This window comes from Lithobates pipiens, unplaced genomic scaffold, assembly GCF_037356315.1.
Source record: "Lithobates pipiens isolate NorthernLeopardFrog02 unplaced genomic scaffold, aLitPip1_a1.2 Scaffold_1, whole genome shotgun sequence".
NCBI classification, from domain to species: domain Eukaryota; kingdom Metazoa; phylum Chordata; class Amphibia; order Anura; family Ranidae; genus Lithobates; species Lithobates pipiens.
The window spans coordinates 188,708,272-188,731,700 of record NW_027507685.1 but is presented as its reverse complement, the minus strand read 5'-3'; the positions used below and the strand labels follow the sequence as shown (position 1 = coordinate 188,731,700).

Sequence of the window (23,429 nt, the reverse complement as noted above, 5' to 3'; positions counted from 1 at the left end):
CGGTATAATGGCTTACTTCAGAGCGCCATTAGGCAATCACATGACTGCTCGCCGGTGTCCTCCCCTCCTCTCCTAATCTCAGCTGACATCAGCGGGGGTTTCCCAGCACCTCCCTCTGCAGCTATCAGATTGGGACAGGAGACCGGCGGGCAGTCAGCTGAGCGCCTAACGGCACTCTGAAGTAAGCTATTATACCGCATATTTTTTAAAATTACATCCACTGGGGAGCTTAGTGTTATATACCAGAGGGAACTATAGAAGAAATTTTTTGACCTTAACAAACACTTTAACTTAACTAATGAATCGAAACGCAACAAATTTTTCCATTGTGCACATCTCCAGCTGTTACCAGCTTTTCGTCCAAGGAGAACCAAAGGGAATGTTCCTGATAGGATTTAACCACTGAGGATTAGACATTAGAAGAGTGTTTAAATCTAATTCTTGACACTGAAATGTGTTCCTCCATCTGTGTTCTAGTTTATGTCTTATCAAAATGCAGATTTTACGCTATGGTTTGTTCCCTTTTTTTATGTTTCCAGTACAAAGAAATATTTTAATGCGGCATTACAAAAACAAGCAAACATACATTTAAAGAGTTTACATATGAACAAAAATGGGTAGAAGTGGCTGTTGATAAAAAAAATAAGGTCTAATAAAAGGCCAACATTTTTGTATAAAAATAAGTTTGCAGTGCAATGGGAGAGCTACTCTGGGATGTCAGTTTGACAGCTGTGACCTACACATTGTAATGTCAGTAATGCAGAGGTTCCTGTTCCAGATGCTTCCAAGCACAGTGTTTGCACAATGTGCCACTCTTACCTTTATTTTATCATGGCTAAGCAGCCAGGGAACTAGCATTTTTCAAAGTAGTGGTCAACAGAGGTTCCTTAGTACAGTTTTCATTCAGCTGCTTTCAGTTGAGAGGCTCAGTGTTGGTAAGTGCGTAGATATATATAATATTTGAGCTGGCTTGGGATCAAAAAAATAAGGGTGGCATGGACTAAGAATGTCATATTATAGAGACACAAGTCCAAGATCTAGATCTCAAATTGTCTTCTGGAGGATCAGGAAGGAATTTATTTTCCCCTTCTGGAGCAAATTGGATCATGCTTAATTAGGTTCTCTGCCTTTCTCTGGATAAACTGTGAGTATATGATTCTGTATATGGAGGTTTTCTATTCATTCATTCAAATTTAAAAAAAAATGTTATGCTGGTTGAACTAGATACACTTGTTTCTATTTTTACCCTACTAACTATGTAATTGCGTAACGTGAACCATTTAGAAGACCATGTAAGATACAGAAATTGCGGCTATGTTGCCAGACAGGCATACTTTTAAAAAAAGTACTCCAGCATTTTGCTGATCTTTGGATGTAGAGGGGGAGCTTAATGTTTTGTATGTCTAAGTGTTGGGATGGGTTCAGAGACCATAAAGGGAAAACTGCCACAAAATATGGACACTACAACATTTCTGTTTTGTTTTGTTTTTTTTCTCTTAGACGCCTCTCAAAGACCGTGTGATCTTTTCTGGAAACCTGTTCCAGTTTCTGGATGAAACCAAAAAATGGAGGAACCGCTTTTGTGTGGTTCCTCATCACTATGGCCCAGTGCTTTATGAGAACAAAATAGTAAGTGCCATCCAATGGCCTGCAATGTCTTCTTTCGATTACAGCAGTTGCACAAAGAAATTCTGACTCCTGCTTTGCTTTTTTTTTTTTTTTTTTTTTTTTTTTTTTTTTTTGTAGGCTTATGAGCGTGGCCTACAGCCCCGAGCTGGCATCAATTGTGCTGGGTACAGAGTATTAACCTCCCTGGATCAATATACTGAATTGCTGAATAACATGATTCCAGGTACGTGCACCATAGCTGACTGTTGTAAATAGATAGAAATACCTGCCTAGTGCATTCTATTGTCATTTAGTTTATTTTAAACTAAAGTTCAAATTTTAGACAACTTTTAATAGGGTGGACCACCCAGCCACTTATATTGTGGCCATCATGTCTGTAGAGACATCTCTAGACCTGAGTTCCGAACTTCTCCCATGTGCTGTACTTGTAAAGAGTTGTCATTATCAACTGAATTCTTCATTCAGTTATAGTTGCTGTACTTGGTTGCATAAGATACCATGGCAGAAGGCAGAATAGTCAAACTCCAGTAGGAAGAGGAGACAAAGGGATTGATTCAGCTCTTCGCCATCTACCCATTGCTAAATCTCAGTCTTTGATGGACCGAACTTGTTAAACAAAAAAAACTATTGGGGAGAAGTATGGGAATGGTCATTGACAACTTATTTCTGAAGGTGCAAACACTGGGGATCTTATTATTCTTAAAGCGAAATAGTAAAGCTAGAGATGCTGTCCCTGCTTAATTGCTTTTAGAAGCCATTGTCATCCTGGCTTCACTGCCTCCTGCAATTTTACATTTGGTCAGGAAGAATTTGCCCCACCTCACAAGGAAATATTCCCCTACCTGCAAAATAAACATTATCCCCTACGAACTATTTAAAAACAAAATAATCCAACACTTATATCTTCACCAAATTGAATCTAAATGCTTGCACAGTCTGCACTCTCAGAGCTTGCTATCTCTACTTTATGCAATTTCTTCACTACCCACCTACACCACAAAATGGGTGGAGGAGATTGGAGTGACCTTGAAACCGGGGACTGGACTCAAGTTTGGCAAACCAAAAATTTCAGTTTTAGCAATCTTTTCTCTACAAGCTTTTCTCTCTGTATCTTTACCCTTTATCTATGAGAAGCCTCCTTTTTACAACAAATCAAACCATAGCGAAAGCATGGAAATCTCAATCCCCAACACTCAGGAAACAAAAACCAACGGTATCCTGGTTTTCAAATTTGAGAGGGTCCAGTCTCCATGAGTGAACACCTACCACCCTTGTAGTCAGCAAGTTATTGGTCTAATTCAAGCCACACTATGAGTTGATTTGTCCAATTCAAGCCAATCCCTATGGATGAGCAAATCCAGAAAACTCTATACTTCTCCATCCCTTGCTTAAAATTCTCTAAATCAGGGGTAGGCAACCTCAGCACTCCAGCTTCGGTGAAACTACATCCCATCATATCTCTTGGAGGCTGTCAGAGTCTTGCAATGCCTCAGGGGAATTTGAAGTTACAGCACAACTGGCACGGCCAAGGTTGCCTACCCCTTTTTCAGATCTTTATATTCGCACAGTAAACTTTAATGGTGGTTCTTATAATGTTTTTCAGTTACTATCTGGTAGTGTATTTTACTCTATCTGTAATGACTTTCTGTCATTAACTTTTTTTAAAACTCCATAAAAATTTATTGGGTTCATAGTGGTCTGGGCAAAAGCGCAGGTGCAGAACGTTTATTGTAAGTGCCTTGTCATTCAGTACTGACTTGTCTCACACACTATAAGACCCCTTTCACACTGAGGCAGTTTCCGGGTATTTTAGCACTAGATATAGTGCCTGCAAACTGCCTCCCATTCACGTTAATTTGTTTTTTCACAGTGGGACGTTGCACTTGCGGGACGGTAAAAAAAAGTCCCACGAGCAGCATCTTTGGGGTGGGTTTGGAGCGCTATAAATAGTGCTCCAAAAACACCCCTGCCTATTGAAATTAATAGCACTTTGAAAGCGCTGCAAAATGGGTCGTTTTTACTTTTTCTTTTCTTTTTTTTTTTTTTTTTTTTTAAGGCCCAGCTCGCCGCTAAATCACTGCAAAAAATGACTGACGCTTAGGGGTGAAAGGGGTCTAAAGGATATTGTTGTCTTATACATTTTGCTATACTTGAGTAAAAAATGTACAAGAATAAAAAAATGCCTCTGTTCGTGGCTCAATGTACAATTGCTTTGGGGCCACACTTAATACAGACCCCTCCTAAACTTCAGTACAATCTCCACCCTACATGGGTACACACATTAAATCCAGTAGAAGAAAATATGGTTAAGGTATGGTACAGTATCACTTTTAAGGTGAGGGAGACCAGAAGGGGTCTCAATAGTCTATAAAGATTTGATTGAACAACATTTGTGCTTAGTAGCAATAGCTCAAATCTGTGTTCCCTCGGGAGTGGCTGCAGGGCTTTAAAAATAGTCCCGGAAGTCAGGGGCCAACATAGCCACTGGAGGTTCATGTTGGCCGATAAGCTGAAGGGTCGCCTTGCACTTCCAATTTGAGTCTGCCCAGCGACCCGGCAAGGTTGCTTTTCAAGTACCAAGCCGTGTAGCGAAACGGGTGCATGACTGTTTGAATATCTGTTTGAGTTAGGGTGGCCTCCGTGTATTTGCGCCGTCTTGCAAAAAAACTGGAAGTAGATTGAAGGTTTCTCGTAATGGTGTCCAGTCTTTCCATATAAAAGAGCGATTCCATGGCTCTTTGTGCTGCAAGTAGGGTAGGTGGGTCTTTGGAAATCCAAGAGTGCATTATCGTTCTGCGTGCTACAAGAAGGGCAGATGTGCCCATTGTGGAACAGGGGTCTGTTTCTCGCTGCCTGAGGAAGGTAATTGGGGAACATAACCAAATAGACAGAACAGTTGGTCCTTCGGGATCTGCTTCTTGGTAATAGTACCAACATATGATATAACCGAGTCCCAGTAGCTATTGATGGTTGGGCAGTCCCAGAGATGATGGAGCAGTGTGGGGCGGGGTATAGAGCACCATGGGCATTTTTTTGGTTTGCATTGTCTTTGTCTCTGTCAATGTAGAATGGGTAGTAAACTCTGTGGATTATTTTGAGTTGTGTTTCACGCCAAGTTTCTGATATGGTGGGTTTGTGTACGCGTCTGTATCCTTCCAGAATTTTTTCTGGGAGATCCTCATCTCCAAGAAGGACTGACCATATTTGAAAGGGTTTGAGATGGTATTTCTCAGATTGGTTTTGGATAAGGTAGGAGTATAAGTTGGTGATGGAGTACTCCCCTACTTGTAGCACCGTGTCTATGAAAGACTTCTGGTAAGGGTCTGATTTGGGTCCGTGGCATGATCTCAGGTAGTCGATCAGCTGGTTGTAGTAAAGGATGTGTGCTGAGGGTAAGGAGAATTCCTGTGACAGAGCTGCAAAGGGTATGAACTCCCCCTGACTATCTTGATACACAGCTGTTGCTGACGTGAGGCCTTTTAATTTCCATTGGTTGTATGCATTGTGCAGGGTAGAAGGGAGAAACATAGGGTTCCCTTGAATTGGTAAGTGTCTGGAGATGGTCGATGGTAGCCCCAGTAGTTTGCTTACTTCTCTCCAAGCAATGTTCCTTTTCTTTGACAAGTTAATTTGATTTTAGATGGGGCAGAAGGGTATTCAGATTGGAGTGTAGAACAGCCGCTAGGGTGTATGGGGAGACCATAGCCCCCTCAAGAGGAGTATTGCAGTACTTGGATTTTCCTGTTTATCCAATCTAAGCCCTGTCTAAGTAGACATGCAAGATTATAAAAACGAATATTTGGCATACCTGCACCACCCTAGGTCTTCGGGAGGCTCAATTTATGTAAAGCAATGAGTGTTTTTTTGCAAGACCATAGGAAAGTAGACAGTGCCTTGTGGATCTTTTGGATATCCGAGTGTTTCAGTAGTAAGAGTATGGTCTGCATTGGGTATAGCAACCGAGCAAAAGACACCATTTTGAATAAGTGGCATCTCCGAAGAGTGAGAGAGGCAGGGTCGCCCATACCTATAATTCCTGAACAATTTTAGTTATTAAAGGGAGGTAATTAAACCCATACAACGAGGCCGGTTCACAGCCGATATGAATACCCAGATAGGTTATAGTACGTTGTGCTATCACGAATGGGGACAAGTGTTTCCACTTTAGAGCTAGACTTGGGTGGAGAGGCAAGATTTCCCTTTTGTAAAAGTTTATTCGGAAGCCCGAGCTCCTTTGAAAGGCCTCAAAAAGTTCTTTCAAGCTGTCGAAGTCAGAAACTGGATCAGTGGAAAACAGCAATATGTCGTCTGCAAATAAAGCAGAGTGCAGAACCTGGGTTCCTATAGGAATTCCACTGACACCATCCCGTGAGTTGAGTATTCTAGATAGGGGCTCGATGGCCAAATTAAACAGTAAGGGTGACAGTGGGCATCTCTGCCTGGTTCTCTTAGTTAAGGATATTGACCCTGATATGAAGTGTGGGGTGACCAATCGTGCTGTAGGGGGATGTGTACATTTGTTGGCGAAATCTCATGAAGGGTCCCTGGAAGCCAAATTGTGTCATCACTCTGAATAGCCAAGACAAACTAACGTTGTCGAAGGCTTTTTCTGCATCTAATGATATAATTGCCACATCTTGGTCTGGGTGTGTTTTAGCGTAATTTAATGCCATTAGTACTTTGCGTATATTCAAAGTGGCAGATCGGCCTGTAATGAAACCTGATTGGGCTGGGTGAAGCAAAGACGGGAGTATAGTGCCAAGATGCGAAGCTACAATTTTGGATAGGATTTTAGCATGGACCTTTATTAATGATATGGGGCGGTAGGAACCTGGCATTAGGGGGTCCTTCCCTTTCTTGGAGATTAATTTGATATAAGCCTGTGTTCCTGTAGGCATATAGGGCCCTCCGTTCCACATGCCTGCATAATCGTGTTTAAGTATGCCAGGTAAAAAGTCAATGGTTGATTTGTACAATTCTGCCGTATAGCCGTCTGGCCCTGGTGCTTTGGCTGTTGACATTTTTGTGATTGTTTGCCGGATGTCTTCTAGAGTAATAAGGTCATTTAGTTCATCTAGGTGTGTGCTTTGGAGTTTAGGTAAACTTACTCTGGAGAGTAGATTCTCAGCCATAGTCTGATCCGTAGGGTCAGCTGTGTATAGGTCTGTGTTGTATTTGGTTAGTTAGGCACTAATTCTGTGTTGATGTGGTCAAGGACCCATCCGTATCTCTCATGGTGATACGAGTGGGTCACAGCATCCCAGCACATAAATTTGCCAATCATTTGCCTGCCTTGTTACCAAATCTATGGAATTGTAATTTGGTGTAGGATAGTTTAACCGTTTCTTGCAGTTCCACCCAGAGGTCAAATGAGCTTTTAGCCTGCTGCCAGCTTTTAATATTATCAGGCGTACGGCTTATAAGTAGGCGTTCATGTGCTGTACGTAGCGTTTCACTAGCTCTGTTATAGTGTTGCCTATTGTGTTTCTTAAGTTGGGCAGTGTAGGATATGATCCTGCCTCTCAGGAAGGCTTTGCCAGTCTCCCAGAACAGGTTGGGGTCGGTTACGTGTTCACTATTGGTGGATGTGTATTCATTCCAAGCGTCTTGTAGCATGCTCTTAAAGTCTGCGTTATCCACTAAATATGAAGGGAATCACCAGGTCAGTGATGGAGAAGAAAGAAGAAAGTGTAGACAGGGACAAATGTACCACAATGGGGCTGTGGTCCGAGATTCTGGCATCTAGTATCTGAATCGCTCAGGGATGGCATTAGTGTAGTGGAGGCAAAGAAATAATCTATTTGTGAGAAAGATTGGTGTGGGCGAGAAAAAAAGGTATACTCTTGATTGGTCGGATGCTGTAGACGCCATGTATCTATATAATGTATGGAGGAAATAGCTTGTGCAAGCAGGGTGGGGTTGGGCTTTGGGAGACCTGAGTTGATTGTGTGATGTGTGGCCTTTCGTGCGATCAGCTAGGGTAGACATGACTGAGTTGAAGTCTTCCCCAACCAGGTGTCTGCTTTCAGGGGCGGTAAGTATCCACTGGGCCATATCTTGGAAGAAGGTAGTACCGGGCGAGTTGGGTGCAGATGTTGGTAATAGCTATGGGGTTTGAGTCTTCCGTCATATGGACAGTCACCTTGCGGCCTTTCGAATCAGTCCTGACATCTAGTACCTCATGTCTCAGGTTTTTGTGAAGTAGAATGGTGACACCAGCTTTGCGTCCGACAGCCAGAGAGCCAAACACTGTGCCTACCCATAATTTGCGCAGTCATTGCAGATCATCAGCTTTCAGGTGTGTCTCCTTCACTTACATGGTGATCTGAGCCCCTTAACATTCCAGGAAACAAACTTCAGGTAATTCCCACTGGCTGGAGAGGCCATGTCCAAAATGAATAAGTAATTTTGGTTGATGGTTTGCAGAGAGGTCCTCTGTCAGACAGGGCCCTTGCAACTGGAGGACCCACTAAGTTAGCCAACTTTCCCGAGGGTATAGGAATGGGGCATGAGAATAACAGGTAGACTATCATATAGACTAGGAAACTTTAATAGCGGAGCTAAAGGCAAAGCATAAAAATACTTAAAATCTTGTGCGAACTTCTCTTTTTTCCACATGAGGTTCAACCTGCAATCTCGGTAATCAGCCATGTCCCGCTCCTCCCCTGGTGGCTGGAGTGAGGCCAGAGGGGGAGATAGAAGCTGGTAGGATGATAGCTAGCACATAGAATGATAATCAAAGGGGGATCCCTTGGACGGGTGTAAAGATAAAATATTATACCCTCCTATCCAGGAGGGAATTTGGGCTAGCATTCGAGCCCTTTTTGGCTGGGGTCAATGTAGAGGGCTAGCGATCCGAATTGGTAGCTGTAACCTTTGTGGTAAATTAACAATATGCTATATAAAGTATGCTAGTAGAAAACATTTACAAACAACTTGTCTAGTTAACTGAGCGTTAAACGGTAATGCCTAGGTAGAGTCAATGGGTTCTGTCCCATCTGTGACCCTTAGAACCCACACTTATAGTATGTAGGTGGCATGGGTAGGTCAAAAGGAAGAGAGAGGGAGAACAGAACATGAACAATACTACCCGTCTCTCGGTCATGCATCAGAGCGATTCTTCGCTGTAGAGTGTCAGCGGTGGCCGGAGCGGTCATCTTTTGGGGTGACTCTGATATGCTTATACGGAGGTTTAGTTGGTGCTTGGGGTGTGTAGCTGGCTGGATCGTGGACTGTGAGGCTGAGTTTCCTGCAGCGTCGACGTGTTCCATGCGGTGCGCCCTTTTGATCGTGCATGGTATACGTAGGCCCAATTGTTCCGGGATAATCTTAGCGCATATTGTAGTGAGCTGGGCGGTGGTGACCGATTCAGGGAGACCTATGTTCCGTAGGTTGTTTCTTCTCAAACAATTTTCCAAATCGTCAAGTTTCTCCCAGATCTTTGTGTGTAGCAGCCATACGTGCAAGTGTCACAGATGTACCAGCAGCTTCATCTTCCAGCGAGGAGATGCACTCCTCTGTATGTGTCAGTCTCTGCGCCTGGGCCTTTACTTCCAGGTGTAGTTGTTCTAGCCCTCTATGCACTGCTGCGTCCAACATAGCAGCAAGTGTGGGTCCTAATAGCATGACTACTGCCTGTGCTATTTCCTCGGGAGAGGCAGGGTCTGCCGGAGCCGTCTCTGGGGCAGCAGGAGGCTCTATTTGTGGCAGTCTGTGCTCCGTTGCGGCCACCATGTTGGCCACTTGTGTCTCTCCCGCCGGAGGGAGACCTGCTGAGGCCGCCTTGGCATACGATCAATCCACGAAGCGATCCATGATAGCTCACCCGCCTGCGGAAGTAGCGTGGGATCTCCCTGAAGCCGATGCCGGTGATAGTCGAAGGTAATGCAGGGAGCTGAGGGCGATTACCTCCTCCTCATGTGGCGCCAAAACCGGAAGTCCTACACTAATTTAAAGAACTTGGTGGATTGAACTCTGACTACAGAAGTACTTTGATTTCCATAGAGAGTCAAAGTATTTAATGGATGTGCAGCAATACCAGAATTAACCAGCAAGTGATGCAATTGATCAAGTCTGCAATTACCAATCCCAGGTGAAACCCAGAAGATAGAAAAATTGGGAATGTTCTCATTATTCCAAAACTTTGACAAACAAATGGGTTTATCAGTTCACTAATAACATTCTAAGTGCCACATTCTATACAGTGGAGGCTGTCATTATATTTGTGTGCAGTGATGCAGACACTGTTGGTCTTTATTGCATCTTTCTATAGAGTCACTAGTCCTTATGACTGACGTAGTCATTAGCATTTATGAAGTCCTTGCTGAAGATGACGTTTTTCTCCAAACTGAAAAAAATATTCTGAAGTGTTTTGAAACCATATGCCACATTGGTTTGTAATTGGAAATAATTAAAACCACTACTACCAATGACATAGCAGCTGGTGAGTGGTGATTAAACTTCAGAAATCTTAACTGTATAGTATATTATAATCCCATGTGGTTGATTCTGTCCTGGACTGATGTCACATTGTGGCCCAAGCCAGAAGTATGAGCTGGTCTTGGCTGTGGTTGGCGCAGTGGAGGTGTTCTACTTGGCAGGCTGGAGTGTAGGATGACTATCATCTCCGTTTCTAATGCAATTGGCCTGACGTAATTTTATGTGTCACCACTGGCAGTCTGTCACTGACTCCCCCTAATACAGTAAGATTAAGAACGTTTTGGCACTTTAGCCAAACTATATAATGAGCCCAGTTTCCAAGATCACTTCTACCATCCACAGCAGAGCTTATTGTAGTTGTGAACTTGTTTTACCCCTTTGAGCACCATGGTGCATAGGATACGTCATTGGCAGTCAAAAGGTTAAATAAACCCAATACATTTAAAACAGTCTATTAAATTAAGTTTTTTTTTTTTTTTCTTTTATACTCATTTGCTTGTATTTCTATATTTCGCATTCCATTCATATGGGCTGTTGTAATGAGAATTGGCAGGACGAACACTAATCTTATCAGCAGCCTTTTCTTACTGCAGCCAAAATAGTGTCCTATTTCATGCACTGGTGTTAGGGACCCACAATTGTAAGGGTCTCATCTTCATGGGTGAACACCTACCTCCATTATCTTTCATATGTGGGTGACAGGTCTCGTTACTTCTAGCCAAAACTGGAGATAACCAATACACAATTTGAATTAGTAATGTCTATTTTTACAAAAACAAAGCAAACCATAGCAAAAGCATAAAGCAAAAGCATGGAGTTTTCCCAACCCTTAACACTCAGAAAATATACCATGGCCTTCTCCTAACAAAAGAACTGCCAAGTTGACCAACACAATGCCCAGATTTGGGAAGGTCTGGTCTCCATGGGTGAGCGCCGACCTCCCTTTAGACTTTTACAATTGCCTCCTTAATCTGACATGTGAGTGAAAGGGCTTCACACTTCTCAACATGACCCTCCAGCCATCATATTCCCCGCATCCTGCTTTCTGCTCTTCCCACCTTACCGTATCTTTCCTTTCTCGTTCTTGCTCTCCATCTGTCACATACAGTGGTTATAATTGTCCTATTGGTCCAAACTCAAGCCACACTATGAATTTTATATACAACATTTTTGATGAGCAAACCTAGAAAAGTCTACATCACCCCACCTACCACACATGGATGTTAATTTTCTACCACTGGGAGGATTTCTGCTTGACTGGATGCTGTTCCATCTCTTTGCAGCTGGAGAGGTGAAAACTGGGGTGGTACTCTAACATGCGTTTGTTGGTCCCCCTTTCAGGGGGAGCCAAGGTGTGGTTGGTGGTCCCAGGCTCCTGATCCCAAACTTGGATCAATTAAAGCTTCACCAAACCTGAGGAAATGGAGTTGGAGACCTTCAAAATGCAACTTGACCCCATTTTACACAAGAGTCAAGCTATGCAAAGTGGAGAGGGGGGATGAATTAACAATACGCTGTAAAAACATACGTGAAGAGTTTTTATGTATTATATGGTTGTGAAAATTTCTATGCATTTTGCATAGAAAAGTGTTTTAAGGCAAAACCTGCCAAATGTTTTATTGATTTTACAACAGATGGATACATTTTAACAGTATGAATTATTAGGGGCCTTTAAAGTCCCATGTCTATAGAAAATTGTTTGTGGCATCGATAATTTGAGGGATGGTGGTGCCTATCCAAAGAATTCTGGTAATACATGAATGTAAGGTATTTAAAAGTAGACAAGTGTTAGTAGAGTTCTGCCTTGTTTCACGGGGCAGAGATGAGGATTCTAGCGCAGCCCTGGGCAATAAGTAGTCCTCCAAATGGAATCAAGGGAAACCGGGCGAGTAGGCGCTACAACCTTTCCACATAACAGTTCCCTGCTGGTGCTCAGACCTCGAGGCTTTCAACACCTCCACCATACCAGAGTAAGGAAAGGGATGGTCAGTACTCAAGATGACATTCAAAAAATGGTATTCCTTTATTAGAGACATGTACAATGCTGAAAAAACAACCTACGCGTTTCAGACATTCTTAATCATAACTAAGAACTTTCCTTCCTCCAACTGGCCTGTTATCTAGTTAACCGGGTTGAAAAAAAAGACACAAGTGCATCTAGTTCAACCATAAAAAAATCATAGAACCCTTTACCCACACAGTTGATCCAGAAGAAGGTGAAAAACCCCAGCAAAGCATGATCCAATTTGTTACAGCAGGGAAAAAAATTCCTTCCTGATCCCAGAATATCAATCGGATTTTCCCTGGATCAACTTTACCTATAAATGTCAGTACCCAGTTATATTATGTACATTTAGGAAAGAATTCAGGCCTTTCTTAATGCAATCTACTGAGCTGTCCAGAACCACCTCTGGAGGGAGCCTATTCCACATTTTCACAGCTCTTACTGGGAAGAAACCTTTCCTTATTTGGAGATGAAATCTCTTTTCTTCTAGGCGTAAAGAGTGCCCCCCTTGTCCTCTGTGTTGACCGTAAAGTGAATAACTCAACACCAAGTTCACTATATGGACCCCTTATATATTTGTACATGTTGATCATATCTCCCCCCCCCCCTCCTAATATTCTCTTCTCAAAAGAGAATAAATTCAGTTCCTCTAATCTTTTCTCATAGCTGAGCTCCTCCATGCCTCTTTTTGGTTGCCCTTCTCTGCACTTTCTCCAGTTCCCCGATATCCTTTTTGAGAAATGGTGCCCAAAACTGAACTGCATATTCCAGATGAGATCATACTAATGATTTGTACAGGGATAAAATGATGTCTCGCTCTCTGGATTCCATACCTCTCTTAATACAAGAAAGGACTTTGCTCGCTTTGGAAACCAGAGCTTGACATTGCATTCTCTTATGATCCACCAAAACCCCCCAGATCCTTCTCCACTATGGATCCCCCCAGTTGTACTCCCCCTAGTATGTATTATGCATGCATATTCTTAGCCCCGAAGTGCATAACTTTACATTTATCAACATTAAACCTCATCTGCCACATAGTTGCCCAATTAGACAGGGCATTGAGGTCAGCTTGTAAGTTGGAGACATCCTGTAAGGACATTATTCCACTGCATAGCTTTGTGTCATCTGCAAAGACTGAAATAGTACTTTTAATCCCGGACCCAATATCTTTTATAAAGATATTAGATGTTGGGACCAGAATTGGCAAATATCTGCTGGTTATTTGTCACTGTTCTAGACAGTCAACTGTAGTATGACACAATTTGGGTATCTAGCATAGTTTCAGCTGGTTTAGACAGAGCAGACCATATGAGTCTCTTCTCAGGATAAGTAAGCCTACATGCTATAATTGCTGGAAGTGTATTTGGAGTAATGTTGTGTCCTCTATTTCCTCCTCTAGGTGGCAAGGTAAAGGCTGGCAGCGCTCCAATGAAATGTGCCACTGAGTTCCCCATTGTTCTTTGGCACCCTTTTTGCCGGCACTACCATTTCTGTGTGATGACTGAACGTGAGCAAGAGAGATGGAGCGCAGTGTTCCAGGACTGTGTGCGTCACTGTAATAATGGTAAGCGGGAGACCGTGACGGCGGGTGATGCTGGGATAATCATTAGCATGGTACCATTACAACTGAGAGCAATGTAATCATAAAGATCAAATATAGAAACTGAAACTTGCCTGGAGCTATCAGGACATCATTATACTAGATCAGTGTCAGGACTAGAATGACCTTATACCTCTGTATTTATAGGTGAAGATATCACAATACACCAACTAATGTAGTTAAAGTGTATATATAAACCCTCACCTTGTAAAAGAACCTATTAATTTTAAAGTAGAATTAGCTTGGGCAGCTAGTGGATAATATCTAGACGGAAATGCAAGGCAAAAACATTTGTGACAGTTATGTCATACATGTAAAAATCTGCACTTTTTTGCAAGGAAATTACTTGGAGCCCCCTTTTTAAATTTTTTTGAGCAGAGGCCCTACAGAATAAAATGGTGGGTGTTGCAATTTTTTTATGTCACACGGTAGTGGCAAAGCGGTTTTTCAAACACAAATATTTTGGAAATATTTTGAATTTTAGTGAATACAAAAACCAATATGATACCCCATTTTTGGTACAATATAAAGGATTGTTACATCGAGTAAATAGATACCAAACATGTCACAATTCAAACTTGCACACACCCGTGGAATGGGAACAAGCTATGGTACTTTAAATTATGCATAGGCGATGCTTTAACCACTTAGAGGAAGTAAACTCTGCCCCTCAGATGCTGTTTTTAAAATAAACCAGTAAAATAAAGTATTACAGCATAATCTACAGTATAATAACCCCCATTTGTGTGTTACGTACTTTTTTCCAGCAGTTTTAAAATCTGTGCTTCCTGGTATAAGCCAGCATCTATTTTAAGTATGGTTTTCCGAATCTGCAATGTAATATACTTCCACCCTCTCTTCTATTCCGATCTGTAATCTCGCACATGCTCAATGCTTCCTTAGCCAAGCTTCGTTCTAGCTTCGGGATTGCTATGGCAACCGTGTCCCGCCTCACAGCACGCCTGTTCTGACGATCCAGGTCACATGGGTATCAAACAGGTCTGAATGGGGCTAAAATCTTGTGGTATCTCAGCGCAGTGCCGCAGAGAGGGGAAATGAAGGAGACCGATACATATTAATGGACTAATGGCATGAATATGCCATTAATCAGGGAGAATATGTGCAAGTGCGAGTGACATCAGTAAATAGAACGGGACCGATAATACTCAAACGGAGGAGATATAGTGACATCTACACACAGCGATTTGCAGTTTATTCACTGATGATTAATGTGGGCTAAAGTTATGTGGAAGAGTTTACAACCACTTTAAGGTCTGCCCTGTGCACCGGATCACGTATATATACATGTGATCTGAAGCTACTGGGTAGGGGGAGCGCATGCGCGCTGCTGCTGGCTCACTTACACTGTGATTACACACAGCCGAAGCTGCTCGGTAGGTGCACAGTACTCTATTCCCCCCAGTCACCTACCGATGGGCAGAGAGCCAAACCTGTGTAAACAAGGCAGATCACTGTTTTTACAGGAGGGAAGGGATGGAATGTGTCCCTGCAAAGCAGGGAATGACAATTCATTATAGCAGAGAGTACTTTTAGATGACTTTTTTTTTGCTTTAGAAATGCAAAATAACCATCAAATGCCTTCAGTCTGGATCTCCACGCAAGATTTTGCGTCATGGGGTAAGGATGATCATGAGAAAAGTGAGGGATCAGCCCAGAACTACACGGGAGGAGCTAGTGCCATGGGTTGAAATCCTGCAGCAGCTGCAAGGTCCTCCTCAAGCAGGCATATGTACAGGCCCATCTGAAGTTTGCCAGTGAACATCTAAATGATTCAGAGAAGGATTGGGAGAAAGTGCTGAGGTCAGATGAGACCAAAATTTTGCTTTTTGGAATTAACTCGCCTTGTTTGGAGGAAGAAAAATGCTGACCCTAAGATCATTATCCCTACAGTCAAGAACGGAGGTGGAAACATTATGCTTTGGGGCCGTTTCTATGCTATCCAAGATTTTACAATACATGGTTCTATCCATTAGCTGCATTGAGGGCCCAATGGATAGGACCATGTATTGTAAGATCTTGGATGAGAACTTTCTTCCCTCAGCCAGAATACTGAAGATGGGTCGTGGATGGGTCTTCCAGCATGAAAATGACCCAAAACATACCACCAAGGCAACAAGAGAGTGGCTCAAGAAGAAGCACATTAAGATCATAGCGTGGTCTAGTCTCCAGACCTTAATCCTGTAGGTAATTTATGCAGGGAGCTAAATCTTCAAGTTGCCAAGCGACAGCCAAGAAGGATTTAGAGAAGATATGTGAAGAGTGGACCAAAATCTCTCCGGAGATGTGTGCAAACCTGGTAACTAACTACAAGAAATCTCTTACCTCTGTACTTGCCAACAACGGTTTCTTCACCAGGCACTAAGTCTTGTTTTGCTTGGGGATCAAAAACGGATTTTACTCACTGAACTGCAACTCCGTTTATAACATTTGCATCGTGTGTTTTTTTTTTTCTGGATTTTTGGTTGATACTCTGTTATCTATCATTTAAAATACACTTATGATAAAAATTATAGACCCTTAATTTCTTTGTAAGTGGGCAAACTTACAAAATCTGCAGGGGGTCAAATGACTATTTTCCCCACTGTATAAGCCAATTAACCTAAACTTCAAAGCTGAGGATTAAGGCAGTTTTTTCACTTTGGATAGAGTGAAGTTTAAGAACTGTCAAGTTTTTGTTTCTGTGTTCGTCATGTTAGGGGAGATTCTCCCCTCTGTTGTTCATGGTGGCCGTTGTCTCTGGGACAGAAACTAAGGAAGCCCTACCTTTTACAGTTGTGACTAGAACATGAGGGGAAATCATCCATTGTAACAAAAGGACCATACTTCCCCTTTACAAAAAGTGAATAGCAGACGTTTGTTAGATGTAGCCATATGTGGATTATGCAGGGGACAGAAAATAAGATGGAGGACCACATGCATGAGCAGCTGTGGTCATTGTGTGACCAGATTTACCATTGTGAAACAGGAACTGTGTCCCAGAAAATCATTTTATTTGTCAGATTCATTTCTGGGTGTTCTGTAAAATAGAACAAATACGGGTCTTACTGTTGCTCATCTGTTGAATGTCTTTCTTGTCTTGTGTTGTGCTGGTGTGACCTCTCTTGTCTGTGAAGTTCTAGCCAACTCATATTTGTTCCATGAACCATCTCTTCCCCGTCTATCACTAATATCATTCTGAATGTGCCACAGCTGTCATTTCCTTCAATTGTTGTCTTTTTGTCTCCCACTTGTTCTGCCTTGTCCTCCTCTATCGTATTTGACACTGTACAGTCAGATGCACACAATTACACCTGTATGGATCACGCCAGCCCAGGTCTGTATGACCGATTGCTGTCCTCACAGGAGGTGTAGACACTGAACTCACAAATGCTGCACAGTGCTGATAGAACCGTGACCTTGAAATGTCACTTTGATGAGTAGGGTTAGGTTTAAGAGTAAAGGGATCGTGTTGTGGTTCTATAGATATTTTCTTTCTTCAGTATGGAAAGGACTAATAAAAAATAAATAAAAATGATGTCAAAGAGAAACTACAAGCAAACCTTTTATTTTTATTATGCATAGAGCAAGGGAGGATTACACTTACCAGCCACTTGGGTACACCTTGCTAGTACCGGGTTGGACCCCTTTTGCCTTCAGAAGGTGTGGAAACATTCCTCAGATTTTGGTCCATAGTGACATGATGGCATCACACAGTTGTTGCAGATTTGTCAGCTGCATCTCCATGATGTGAATCTCGTGTTCCACCACACCCCAAAGATTCTCTTTAGGATGGAGATCTGGTGACTGTGGAGGCCATTGGAATACAGAGACCTAGTTGTCATGTTCAAGAAATCAGTGGTGAGATGATTGGAGCTTTGTGACATGGTGCATTATCCCGCTGGAAGGAGCCATCAGAAGATGGGGACACTGTAGTCATAAAGGGATGGACATGGTCAGCAACAATACTCAGGTCATGGCTTTTAAACGATGCTCAATTGGTACTAAAGGGCACAAAGTGTGCCAAGAAAATACCCCCCCCCCCCCCCACACACCATTACATCACCAGCAGCCTGAACTGTTAATATAAGGTAGGATTGATCCGTGATTTCAGGTTTACTCCAAATTCTGACCCTACCATCTGAACGTTGTAGCTGAACTTAAGACTCAGAACACCAGGCAATGTTTTTCCAATCTTCTATTGTCCGATTTGGTGAGCCTGTGGGAAGTGTAGCCTGTTTCCTTTTCTTAGCTGACAGAAGTGGCACCTGGTGTGGTCTGCTGCTGTAGCCCATCTGCTTCAAGGTTGGATGTGTTGTGCTTTCAAAGATGGTATTCTGAATACCTTGGTTGTAACAAGTTATTGGAGTTACTGTTGCCTTTCTATCAGCTCAAAAGAGTCTGCCAGTTGTCCTCTGACATCTTCACCACATCTAGATGCCTAAATGCACTGACTTGCTGCCATGTGATTGGCTGATTAGAAATTAGTGTTACCAAGCAATCGAACGGGAGTACCTAAAAAAAGCAGCTGGTGAGTGTGTATTCCCTGTCCTATTTTTTATAGATTTTTTTTTTTTTAGCCATCTGTGTCCTAAGGGGAAAGATTGAGATTCACTTCCTGACCCATAGCCAAAACAGGAAGTGAGAAGAAATTCTGCTACTTAACCACTTTCCGCCCGCTGAACGTCATATGATGTCCTGAACTTTGAGTTGTTAAATCTGAATGATGCAATTCAGCTTTAAAAGACTTTTCACCCTTCATAACCAGGTCATTTATGCTATTTAGCACCACAGTATTTTAACTGGTAATTGTGGTCATGCAGCGCTGTACCCAAATTAAATTTGTATCATTTTTTTTCCTTAAAGATCAAGCGTTCTTTTGGTGGTACTTGATCACCCCTGGGTTTTTTTCTTTTTGTTTTTTAACTTCACATTCTGCTCTAAAACATATCCAATCAAATTTCTTCATATTTTTTTGGCCAAAATGTATTCTGCTACATATTTTTGATAAAAATATAATCCCCATAAGTGAATATTGATTGGTTTGCGTGAAAGTAGTAGCACCTACATACTATAGTATATATACTGCAATTTTTTTTCATATAATACTAATGGCGGTGGTCGACTAAATATGGTGGGACTGTGATATTGCAGCGGACAATCTGCCACTGTCGCTGGGGGGCGTGCATACGTGCGCCTTGAACCCAGAAATAGGCAGCGCTGTAACAGTACATTGCTTTGACTGCAGCGTCCACACTACAATGCTGGTGGGCGGTCGTTACTCAGTTAAAGGAATCCATTGGGCCCCCCCCCCCCCCCCCCCCCCCGGGTCACTACAGCTAGTATCCCTATTGGAAGATTTCCCTTCTATTACTTTCTGGGGACAAACCAAAATTTAGGTTTGTCTTTTATTTTCAATGATAAACAGGTAAAATGGTAAACGGGACAAATAAGTGACAGCAATAAAAATCTGTCAGACACCTGTCCACAGAAGCAATCAATCAGATTCCAATCTCTCCACCATGGCCAAGCCCAAAGAACTGTCCAAGGATGTCAGGTACAAGACTGTAGACCTACACAAGGCTGTAATGGGCTACAAGACTATCGCCAAGCAGCATGGTGAGAGGGAGACAACAGTTGGCGCAATTATTCACAAATGGAAGAAACCCAAAATAACTGTCAATCTCCCTCGGTCTGGGGCTCCATGCTAGATCTCACCTCGTGGAGCTTCAATGATCATGAGAACAGTGAGGAATCAGCCCAAAACTACACGGGAGAATCTTGCCAATGATCTCAAAGCAGCTGGAACCATAGTCACCAAGAAAACAAGAATCGTACTATGCCGTGAAGGACTGAAATCCTTCAGCGCCCACAAGGTTCCCCTGCTCAAGAAAGCACATGTAGAGGCCTGTCTGAAGTTTGCTAATGAACATATGAATGATTCAAAGGAGAACTGAGGAGAAAGTGTTGTGGGCAGAGAAGACCAAAATCGAGCTCTTTGGCATCAACTCAACTTGCCGTGTTTGGAGGAGGAGGAATGCTGCCTATGACTCCCAACAACACCATCCCCACCGTCAAACATGGAGGTGGAAACCTTATGCTTTGAGGGTATTTTTCTGCTAAGGGGACGATTGACGGGGCCATGTACAGTCAAATCTTGAGTGAGAACCTCCTTCCCTCAGCCAGGGCATAGAAAATGGGTCGTGGATGGGAATTCCAGCATGACAATGACCCAAAACACACGGCCAAGGCAACAAAGGAAGAGCACATTAAGGTGCTGGAGTGGCCTAGCCAGTCTCCAGGCCTTAATCCCATAAAATATGTGGAAGGAGCTGAAGGTTTGAGTTGCCAAACATCAATCTCGCAACCTTAATGGCTTGAAGAGGATCTGCATAGAGGAGTGGGACAAAATCCCTCCTGAGATGTGCGCAAACCTGCTGGCCAACTACAAGAAAAGTCTGACCTCTGTGATTGCCAACAAGGGTTTTGCCCCCAAGTACTAAGTCATGTTTTGCAAAGCGGTCAAATAATTATTTCACTCATTAAAATGCAAATCTATTTATAACTTTTTTTTTTTTTTAAATGCATTTTTCTGGATATTTTTGTTCTGTCTTTCACTGTTAAAATAAACCGACCATTAAAACGATACTTTGTTAGTGGACAAACATCCGCAGGGGATCAAATACTTTTTTTCCCCTCGCTGTAGGTATACTTTAAACACGGGGAGATATATATTTATTTTAATATAAATTTGTGCACGTTTATATGCAAATATATACCCCCAGGGGCCAGACTCCAGTGTATGTATGCGAACACCTGTGCCAATTCCTATTAGAATTGAACTCCAGGAAAACATTTATGCTCAGTCAAAATACATAGGTGTGGTAAGTCAATTAAACATTTTGAAACACTTTTCTGACAGTATGGTCCCTTTAAATAGTCTGGACATGACAGTTCAATTAAGAGTTCAGACGCATGTGACAGTTTCAAGTAGTTCTTACCTTCCATATTTACACAATGGTTCGCTACTGCTGTGACAAATTTAAAAAGAATTACCTCCAGTTTGTGATTAAGAAAACTAGAGGTAATTAAAACCACCACTATGTTGGCGGACAGAGACAGGCCAGAGTACTCAGAGTGGGCTATAGTGTGTATCTTTGAATGCTCCACCCCCTATTCCTCCTCCTCCCACTTGTCACTAGTTTCTAGGATGCTGTCAACTACACAGTGTCACTGGTTGCTAGGATGCTGATGGGCTACACAACGTCACTTATTGCTAGGACTCTGGTGGCTATACAGCATTACTGGTTGCCAGGGTGCTGTTGGCTACACAGCATCCCTGGTTACTAGGAAGCTGTCGGCTACACAGCTGACAGTGTCCTGGCAACCAGGGATGTTGTGCAGCCGACAGTGTCCTGGCAACCAGGGATGCTGTGTGGCCAGGGGCTGAACATCCACCAAGGATGGAATGTGTGTGGTATAAACACTCCAGCCCTAGTGCCAACCCTCGTCATGCCTTAATGTGCCAAATTTCAATACTTGTTGCTGATAGGTACATGGATCTGTCACAGGCACTGTCATTTGTGTGGGGGGACAATATAATTCTAAAGTATGTCTTTTTATATTATTTTTTATATAAATTACAAGGTACATGTTTATTGATTTACCTTCCAAAAGCACTGTATTTTTATTCAGTTACTTTTGTGATCAGCGCTTCCGGATCACATTTCTGCCCCTTAGAGGTGATGTATACTGTAGGGTAATGAGCACACTTGAGGGTTAGAAGTATAGCAGAAAGCTGCATTGCTGAACCAAGAAATAAGATATTCACCTGCCAGTGTAGCAGGTGAGTGTAAATCACAACACTAGCCGTACAGAATTACAAAAGCTAGATATATCTCTAAATATAGATGTAACTAGCTCCACCTTTTAACCCTGTAATATGTAACTCCTATACCCTGGAACAATGATCACACTTCCCACTAATTACACAGCATTCATAAACATAATATATAAATACGTGGGATACATTCAGTCAAATACACCATCACCCCAACGTTCATCAATCAACACCACTATATACTTTTTATTGATTTGTTATTTTTTTATTTATTCACATAGTTTTCCACCTCATACACATAGAAAGGGTGAGGTTTTTGCAGAATGTCCCCCACTGGTCACACGCTTCTCTTCCTGTACATCCAAATATATATAATATTCTCATACTCGCTCCGGAGGCTGGATTTTGAGGGGTTAGCACACGGACGACTTGCCACTGATGGGTTAACACACTATGGAGACTAACCAATTATAGGGTTATACATATTATAAGTAAGGTAGTTGCGCGCTACTATACTAAAAGACTAACATAGGGTTGCTGCTGCTGTCTCTTCTGTGCTCCCACAAAAAACAAGATATAAAGTATATAAATGAGACAGCACTGCATAAATAATAAAAAGAATATAAAATAAAAATCAGAAAATTGTGTAAAATGTAAGATCCTTGAAAGACCCTGCAAGGGGTCAAAACACGCCTTGCACACAGTGCAACTCTCCCTTCAGGAATAATCCTCACTGGTCCTTAGTAATCTCTATTGGACTTTCATAGGACAGGTATTAATCTATATCAGATGTAGATTCCTTCCACTATGCTGCTTCAAGCTTGAATCCACATTGGCTGCCGGTATTGCATAGAAAAAACAAAGTTCCTCCAATAGTGCAGTATCCAAGGGAATAAGAACTGAACCTAACCACCCCAGCTAGCATTCAGCATAGGTACAAAATTAATCTGAATGATCTGATTTATTGCGACAAGGTTCCACCGTCAGGCTCCACCTCTACTAGTTATGCCACCTCTCACGTGGCTTCATCTGGAGGAATGCTATTGTGGATTCAAGCTTGAAGCTGCATAGTGGAAGGAATTTACATCTGATATTGATTAATACCTGTCCTTTGAGAGTCTAATAGAGATTCCTAAGGACCAGTGAGGATTATTCCTGAAGGGAGAGTTGCACTCTGTGCAAGGCGTGTTTTGACCCCTGGTAGGGTCTTTCAAGGAGGTGAGCGAGCATTGCATGTGGTGGCTGGAGCACTATGGATATGGAGGTTGTTTGAATCAAGAAAAAGTCACTCCAATCTTCCTGCATGCCAGTGGAAGAAATATCACTTATATTTTACACAATTTTCTGATTTTCATTTCATATTATTCTGTATGCAGCGTTTTCTCATTTATATACTTTAAACCAATTATAGGGTTAATGCACATACTCTGGAGATTGGCCACTTGGGGTTAATGTCAATAAAGTGAAGAGTGGTCACTGATTAAGGTATGTAACCTTGAGACTGGTTACCAATGGATTAATGCACATATGTTGACGACTGGTCTCTGAGGGTTGTTACCCATAATATTGAGACTGGTCACAGGTAGGTTAAAGAACATGTGTTGGCAGATAAAGGATCTCTAGAAAAACTAAAGTGTAATTCAGTATTTTTAATTTTTTTTTCACTGATAGGTATCTCGGAGGATGCTCGCGTGGAATCTGCCGCATTCACAGACTCGGTGAGATTTTTCAGGCAGGCACGGGACCAATACGGAACATGGGACATGCTGTGCGGCAATCAAGTACAGGTAATGTTCCATATAAAACTTCCTCTTCCCGGCGTAAAATAACACAGAAGGTGGCAACTGTGGGATCAAAGGAAGGCATGCATATGGGCAGGGTGGAGTACTTCAAAGCGGAGTTCCAGGCTTTTTATG

The 23,429-nt window shown here is 42.3% G+C and overlaps 1 protein-coding gene across 1 annotated transcript in view; it reads left to right on the top strand.

The window, feature by feature from the left end:
- Positions 1–23,429, top strand: part of NIBAN2 (niban apoptosis regulator 2) — a 139,864-nt gene that overhangs the window by 92,754 nt on the left and 23,681 nt on the right. The window contains exons 4-7 of the mRNA XM_077479034.1: positions 1,501–1,629; positions 1,747–1,852; positions 13,476–13,640; positions 23,185–23,300. Coding sequence (XP_077335160.1) covers positions 1,501–1,629; positions 1,747–1,852; positions 13,476–13,640; positions 23,185–23,300 — 516 coding nt within the window. The remainder of the gene's footprint in view (positions 1–1,500; positions 1,630–1,746; positions 1,853–13,475; positions 13,641–23,184; positions 23,301–23,429) is intronic.